The sequence below is a fragment of the Vombatus ursinus genome, unplaced genomic scaffold (genome assembly GCF_900497805.2).
Source record: "Vombatus ursinus unplaced genomic scaffold, bare-nosed wombat genome assembly UNPS02014830.1, whole genome shotgun sequence".
NCBI lineage: Eukaryota > Metazoa > Chordata > Mammalia > Diprotodontia > Vombatidae > Vombatus > Vombatus ursinus.
Window position 1 is genome coordinate 37,994,622 of NW_020954608.1, and position 8,489 is coordinate 38,003,110.

An 8,489-nucleotide genomic window follows, 5' to 3' on the forward strand; every position below is an offset into this window, starting at 1 on the left:
AAGGAAGAAAGAGAGAGAGAAAGGAAGGAAGACAAGAAAGAAAGAAAGAAAGAAAGAAAGAAAAGGAAGGAAGAAAGAAAGAAGAAAGAAAGAAAGAAAAAGAAAAGGGAGGGAAGGAAGGAAGGAAGAAAGAAAGGGAGAAAAGGGAGAGAAGGAATGAAAGAAGGAAAGGAAAGGAAGAAAGAGAGAGAAAGGAAGGAAGAAAAGAAAGAGGGAGGGAGGGAAGGAAAGAAGGATAAAAGGAAGGAAGAAAGGAAAGAAACAAAGAAGGAAGAAAAGGAAAGGAAGGAATGAAGAAAAGAGGGAAGAAGAGGGATAGAAAGAAGAAGAGAGGGAGGTAGGGAAAGGAAAGAAGAGAAGAAACGAGAAGGAAAGAGAGAAGAAAAGAAAATGAAGTCATTAGGAATAAATTATTTATATAAAATACAAATAAATTAGGAATAAATAAATTTCAGTCATAGCAGCAATATTTGTGCTTTGAAACCAGGAATAAGTCAGAAAACGGCAGATGAACTGACCCGTTTTAAAAGAATTCTGTGTTGTTTTCTGCTTTTTAGCCTTGATAACTGAAGTGATTCCATCTCACTTTCTAGAAATTTAGTTATGCTTTCCACCTGAAAAGAGGGGAAAAAACCCCTGCTATGTCAGCAATAACATATTAATAATGTAATGATAATATATTATTGTTTCAATTTATATTAACCCAATTCTGGTTTCATAGCTAATACAATTTTTAAAATGAAAGTCATTAACATGTATTGGAAAGAGTTTCACAACATACCCCCATCCTATTAATTGCATGTTTAATAATTTTTTCGTTAATTTTTCAGGTTTAGTTTGGTTTTGGGGTGGGAAATGGTTTTGAATATATTATATGCATATTTCAGAGGTGTCAGGGAACTAATTAAAAGTGAAAACGTACTTAAAATGGAGGAAGAAAGAGATTTCTTTTCAGTGGCCTGACAACACAGCTAGACTTTTAATTCTTTCGTTTGACTTTGTCAGACCCTTGACAGAAAGACTCAGGATTGGGTTAAACATTTTACAGAGCTCCCAGATTCATATTAACAAGAACAAAGTTGCAGTCAAAGTCAAAAATGCTTGAGCCTTCAAAAACACACTGAACTCTAATTGTTAGTGCCTATAGATATTTGTTGTGGGCCCACGCAAATATTTCAGTCATTGCATAGTGGGGAACAAATTCTGTTGGTCTGACTTTAATGTCCCCACAGTTCTGTGGGATTGTGTATGGAGAAAAATTTCCAGAGACAATAAAACAGTTAAATATATTGTTGTCTTTCTTATTGCCATTATAATGTAAATTAACATGTATATTTATTATAATAATATATCACACGCTGCATATTTTATTACATATTAATGTGATCCTTATATATGCTTATCTAGAATAATATCATATAGAATCTATACATAATAATAGTAATTCTCTATATTATTATCAATCTTACATTGCTATTTGAAACAATAAATAAACCCTCAAAATTTTTCACACTTTGTCCTTGTCTCTTACTACATTCTGGGGGTAGTTCCTCAAATAATCAGGACGGAGGATAACTACATTGATTTTTAATTTTTCAACAGTATTTTCAGGGAGGTTTGCTGGTAATTTTAAAGTTATTTTTAAAAATTCAATTATATTTTATTTTCAGTTTCAAGTTCTCTCCTTCCCTCACCCCCCAACTGTTGAGAAGACAAATATATTTTTGATCATACAAACTAGAAAAATTATCTAATTCACCAAAAATATTTTATGAAAATAATTTTCTAGGAAGAATCATGTGTTCTTATTTGAGGCATTTTGAAGGTTTGGTTTTTGCCTTTGTTTTTTGCTTACTTCAAGGTCCAGTTCAACTCCTTCCTCTTCTGCAAAACCTTCAAATAACTCTCCAGGCTCATTTGACAGATAAGCACAGTTTTGATATCTTAGAATCAAAGATCAATTACAGTCTTACTCACCTTCTCATGGATTTACTTTTTTTTCTTTTTTTCAATTGGACTGTAAGGTCCTAAAGAACAAGATTATGTTTTCTTATTTTTTTTTTGGAAGCAATCTGGGTTAAATGACTTGCCCAGGGTCACACAGCTAGTTAAGTAAGTGTCTGAGGCAGGATTTCAGTTTAGGTCCAGGGCTGGTGCTCTACCCACAGCGCCACCTAGCTGCCCCTGTTTTATTGATTCAAAACCCATAGAATTTTCAAACTGAAACCTCAGACATCATCTAGGCTGGCAGTTCTTAAAATGTGGTCTGAGGTCTGAGACCTGGTCCTTGGACTGAGGTCCAAGACCTTTACAGGAAATGCATGAGGCTAAAGCTATTTTCATAATAACACTAATATGTTATTTGCTTATTAAAATGCCCGTTTTCCAATTCCATATCTATGGAAGGCCAGATTTTCTTATAAACTTTGACCAAAAGAATGTATTGTGATGGATTGAATATAGAAGAGATAGGAGAATCCAGCTGCCTTCTATCAAACCAGACATGAAAGAAATTTGCAAACCTATGGAAAACAGTGCTACTCTTCTCCCCAAATTTTTGGTTTTGGAAAATAATGGTTATATTTCATTAAAAAATACATAATTTATGTTAACATATAATAGGTTTATTGTTATTTTAAAGAATAAAGAGTTTAAAATTTATCAGTTTTAATTTTGAAAACAGTAAACATAAATATAACCCACCTAAACAAAAAGCGCTTTGGGGTCCTCAATAATTTTTAAGAGTGGAAAGAGGTCCTGAGACCAAAAAGGTTGCGAAGTCTCAATCTAGTTTCACAGCTTTTTTGTATCCCCTTCAGTGTCTAACACAATGCTTTTCCCATGGCAGACATTTTTTAAATATTTGCTAACTTGAAAGCAAATATGAAGACAGAATGTGTTCACATAGCAGCCAATATCTTTGCTGTAAATGAAATAAATGAACTGTCAGAGATGTTAAAGGGAGGTGGTATAAACTCCTTGAGGGCAGGCACTGTTTCATTTTTCCACGTAGCTAGTTGGCAGAGTGGATAAAGCGGACCTGGAGTCAGGAAGATCTCAGTTCAAATCCTACATCAGATACTATTGTGTGACCCTAGGTAAGGCAAATCATTTCACCTATGTATGACTCAGTTTCCTCATCTATTAAATGGGGATTAAAAATAGCACTTAACTTTCCAGTGTTGTAAGGATAAAATTAGATAATTGTAAAAGCTTTTAAACCTTAGTAAAGGGCTATATAAATGCTGACTGTTGTTTTCATTATTTTTTATCTTTATATTTTTTATTTATAGTTTTATATTTTCTCTTTATATCTTCATTTTTAATTTATAGTTTTATATTTTCTCTTCATATGTAGGATCAGGAAAGGCATCTTGTAGGAAATACCTGAGTTGAGACTTGAAGGAAGTTAAAAATTCTAAGACATGAAGTGAGGAAGGATTGCATCCCAGGCATGAAGAATAATCTAAAAGCACATAGGTGGGAGATGCAGTGCCTTATCAGGCAACAATGAGAAGGCCATTTTGGCCAACCACAGAATCATGAGGAATGGTAGTATGAAATTAGCATGTAAGAAGAAAGAGTGGATCCAAACTGCGAAGGGTTTTAAATGTCAATCTGAGGATTTTATATTTATACTAGAAGCAATAGGGAATTACTAAAGATTCTTGAGCAGAGAAGGACATGGTCAAACCTGTGCTTTTGGGAGACTGTTTTGATAGCCAGACAGAAGGATGGATGAGGGAAAGAAAGGTCAGAAGAAGGGCATATAAGTAAAAAGCTATTGTTGCAATAGTCCAAGTGAGCGATGATGGGAACTTGATCTACGCCATGGGCTGTATGAATGGAGAGCAAATAGATGTAAAAGATGCTGTAAAAGTAGACTTAGCATCTAATGAGATGTGAAGGAGACGGACATTGAACAGTTGAGGATGACTCCTAGGATGCATACCTGGATGACTAGATTCTGGAAAGCAATTTAGAACTATGCTCCCAAAGGTACCAAACTGCTCATACTCATGACCCAGCTCTATGACTTCTAGGACTATACCCAAAGAAATCATAGAGGAAAAGGACCTATATGTACAAAAATATCTTTGGCAGCTCTTTTTCATGGTAGTCAAATATTGGAAACCAAAGGGATGTCTTCCTATTGGGGAATGACTAAACAAACTTTGGTACATGAAAATAATGGACTATAATTGTGCCATAAGAAATGATTAAATGGAGAATTTCAGAGAAAACAGGGAAGACCTCTACGAATGGAGATGAAATATGCAATTTGCCTCCTGCCAGAGAGGTGATGAACTTAAAATGCAGAAACACACATTTTTGGACACAGCCAATGTGAGACTTTTTCTTGCCAGACTATGATGGTATATTTAGATTTTTTTTAATGTGCTCAATTGGGAGAGAATGTAACAGGAAGAACAGATTCATAAAATTTAAAAAACTGAATTTAAATATCTGGATGGTTAGAAGTATTGTAGTGCCTTTAGTAAATAAAGACATTTCCAAGAAGGGTGAATTTAAGGGGATAGGTAAGAACTTATCTTTGTGGACATTTGGATTTTGAGAAGCCCTTCAGGAGGTTGGAGCTCAAGAGAGTTTTTGTCATTGTTAGTCATTTCAGTTGTGTCCAATTCTGGGTGAACCCATTTGGGATTTTCTTGGCAAAAAAGTTTGCCATTTCCTTTTCCAGCTCATTTCATAGATGAAAAAACTGAGGCAAACAGGGTTAAGTGACTTGCCCAGGGTCACACGGGTAGTAAGTGTCTGAGGCCAGATTTGGAATTCATGAAGATAAGTCTTCCTGACTCTAAGCCCAGCACTCCATCCACTGCACTACCTAGCCACCCCCAAGAGAGAGTAGGGCTAGATATATAGATTTGGGAATCATCTGAACAGAAATGATACTTGAACCCATGGAAACTGACAATAAGATCATTGGGAGAGGGTGTGTACACAGAGAGAAAGAAAAGGGTGCTTAGAACAGAATGTTAAGAGACAAGTACAGTGAGGGGGAAGGATCTGGAGTTTTACCCAGCAAAGGAGAAGGAATAATCAGACAAGGTAGGAGGACAACATGAAGAGTTGAAGAAGCAGATTCATAGGGTGAGGGGGTAGTCAACTGTGTCCAAGGCAGTAGAAAGATTGAGAAGGAGGATGACTAAGAAGAGGCCAGATTTAATTACTAAGAAATCATCTGTAACCTCAGAGAGGGTGGTTTCCACAGCGTGATAGGATCAGAAGACCAATTATAAGGAGATCAGGAGTGAGAGGTAGAAAAGTAGAGGCAAGGAACAGACAGCTTTTTTCTAAGAGTTTAATAATGAAATGGAAGAGAGGGATAGGGGATGATACCTTAAGAGAGGAGAAGGGTCAAGTGAGGGGTTTTTTTTAAGAATGGTGATGACCTGAGCATGTTTATAGGCAACAGCCAATGGATAAAGAGAGTGTACCCTGTGCCTGGGGAAGGGGTGGAAGCTTCCAGAGGGGAAGGGAGGAGATGGAATGATGAGATAAAGGGCAGAAGTAGAAGGGTTAGCCTTGGCAACGAGAAGAGGTACATCTTGTCAGAGATTAGAGCAAATAAGAAGAGACTGGGAGATGACATAAAAAAAGTTTTGAGGTGTAAAATGGAGGAAAGAGGTCACCTTATCAGTAGAGTTGCTCTGCGAAGAGGGCAACAGGGGCAGGTTAGGAGACCTAATAGGGGAAAAGAGGTTTTAGAATAGCCATTGCAAGAGAGTGTGATTGTCAATTAGGGCAGAATAAAAAGGCTGTTTTGCAGCCATGAGTGTTCAGTTGGGGTTAGATGACATAAATTTGTAGTGGATTAAGTCGGCACTGTAGTATGACTTCTTCCAAGTGCTTCTCTCAAGCTTTCTGACCGGAGCTCATTTGTTCCTCCTTAGGCAACCTGATGCTTTGTCCCACCTCTACCCCCGACCCTCAGGCCTCACAATATTAAAGCCAAACGTAGTGCAGGCACAAGATGGATACCACCCACAACAGTTCAGAACTGCTGAATTTAAGAGGTCTACCAGCATCAGCCACCTCAGGAACTGGGATTACCAGTGTGTGCCACCACCAACTGAGTACTCTTTTCCCATACTTTTCAAATGTATTCTACAGTGTGTCAGAGGCAGAGCTTAAGAAGAAGATAAGAAAGTACTGACTCACAAGTTAGTCAGTTAATATTCTATTATAGACAGGTTACTCATAATCATTTATGTTTTCCTCTGTACATTGCGTTGCTATATTTTGCCACATTGATATGTACCATAAAAAGGATCACGACTCATTCTTCTTATTGGATTCAATTGGTAGCACACCGATTAGTGTATTTCCTGCCAAATTATGATAATTTATACTTTTTCAAGGTATAAAAAAGGTAAATCTAATGGAGAATTCTTTCACATATCCCTGTTTGTGTACCAAGATAGGGAGATGGACAGATACAACATTGGTACTAAGAATAATACACACAGCAAAATACACTTTCCTAATAACCCAATTTGATGGAAACTGAGTCTTACACTCAATTTATTTAGCATATAGTCATGGCCAAAATCCAAAAGGCTTCTCAAGGCCCTTAAATTTCCAGACTAAATTTCATGGATAAGAATAAAAGCAATTCAACAGGAAGATGTCCACAAAGAAAATCTGTAAATAGATCACAAGGAAATATAAGCAGAAATTTAACAAAACAACTGGTCTTATTATGAAACACAAAACTTACATTAAAAGAAAATCAGTGGGAGGTTTTTTGTAATAGTATAATTCTCTAATTTTTTTTGAAAGGAAATAAATTTCACCAAAAGACTTGTAATTTGAAGGTTTTTAATTAGAAGAGAAGGGATAGCTGTAGATATAGCTGCATTCAGATAGATGTATTGAAAATATATGAAGGGCTGTCAAACAAAAAAGGGGTTGGACTTATTTTGCTTGGCCCTAGAGGCCAAAAATAGAACCAGTTTGTAAAAGATGCAGAGATAGGTTTTAGCTCAATGTAAAGAAAATCTTCATAACAGTTAAAGGTATGAGGTAGTAGGTTCCACTTAACAAAAGACTTTCAAGCAAAGACCACTTGCTGGGGATGTTGTAGAATTATGGGGATGTTTTTGAATTATGCGTTGGAGTAGATAGCCACTGAGGTCCATCCATTCCAATTTGGAAATACTGTGATTATAACTGTCACTTCTACTCCTTCCCCAATTTTCCTCTTTTCATCCAAGTGAATAGATTTTCACCAGCTCCTTTAAGATTACGGGGAATAGGATGAAGTGTTGATTTGATTCTGGAGTGAATTTGAAGAGTCTGAATAGCCAAATTGGACAATTAAGTTAAATATATTGTTTTCCTCCTCTTCTCAAGAGGCTTTTGCTTGATTGATGTTGAGATGACATCTCATTTTGTGTGGTTCCCGCCTAGGAATATTAATTTTATTTTCAAAAACAAAATCACTAGATATTTCAAAAAGATACCTTTCTTCTTTGAATTGGGGAAGCATTCCTGTTCTTCTTTGATTGCTGGTCTATAAGACTTTATCCGACAAAAAAAGGACCGTCTTGCGCCAGAATACAGATGAGCTGTTCCAGCAGGGAAATTTGCTTGAACTTGAAAGCCAGCTTTCACAACACATATGGGCGAGAGAATTCGTCAGAAAAAATGTTTTCAAGGAATAATGAAATTTTTGTTCCCTAACACTTTTAACCACTTTTTACATTTCTCTGTTAACAGTAGATGAAAAAAATTGCCTTTGTGCTTTAATGTAATAACAGCCAAATATTAACAAAATGCAACATAGATCCCAAAATGGCTATTACGAGAGAAATCTATTCTAATTTTATGTAATCTCATTTTGAATTTTAAAAGATTTCATTTTTTTCTTTGAATTAAAATTTTTTGAAGTATAGAAGGAATAATTAGTTGACATCTATAAATATATTTCAAATGTGAAGGGAAAAGCTCCCAAGTAAATACATAGCAGTGATCAGCTGAAAAAAAAAACCACCTAGTTTTTTGCCCATTCCATATTTTGCCATCATTTTCATACTTCAGGGATCTATGATTTCATCAGTGTGGAGCCTCTCTCCACTGACACAGATTATGATTAATTAAGGTATAAGTCAAGTGATGTATAAGATACACTAATTAACTTGATCGTGAGCCTGTTTAATGACTTGTTTTGACCAAAATAATAATAAATCATATGGTAACCATATTGCAGGTGAGGAGGCTCCCTGAATTTAGCCAAGCTGCTCTTCACACAACTTATAGTCTATCACCAAACCCTGGATACAAAGCCTTTCTGGTTTGATAAGGTCTGCTAATGTTCTACTGGCATAATCTTTGAGAACCCATGGTCACTGCCATAACAAGATGAGGCATCAGAAGAGATCTTTGGTAGAGGTGTTCTTTTCTTTCCTTCCCTGATCTCTCTCTCTCTCTCTCTCTCTCTCTCTCTCTCTCTCTCTCTCTCT

At 36.1% G+C, this 8,489-nt stretch overlaps 1 protein-coding gene across 2 annotated transcripts in view; it reads right to left on the reverse strand.

Moving 5' to 3' along the window:
* Positions 1–8,489, reverse strand: part of ARNTL2 (aryl hydrocarbon receptor nuclear translocator like 2) — an 88,460-nt gene that overhangs the window by 35,832 nt on the left and 44,139 nt on the right. For both annotated transcript variants that reach the window (XM_027838678.1, XM_027838677.1), the window contains exon 8: positions 7,491–7,634. In XM_027838678.1, coding sequence (XP_027694479.1) covers positions 7,491–7,634 — 144 coding nt within the window. The remainder of the gene's footprint in view (positions 1–7,490; positions 7,635–8,489) is intronic.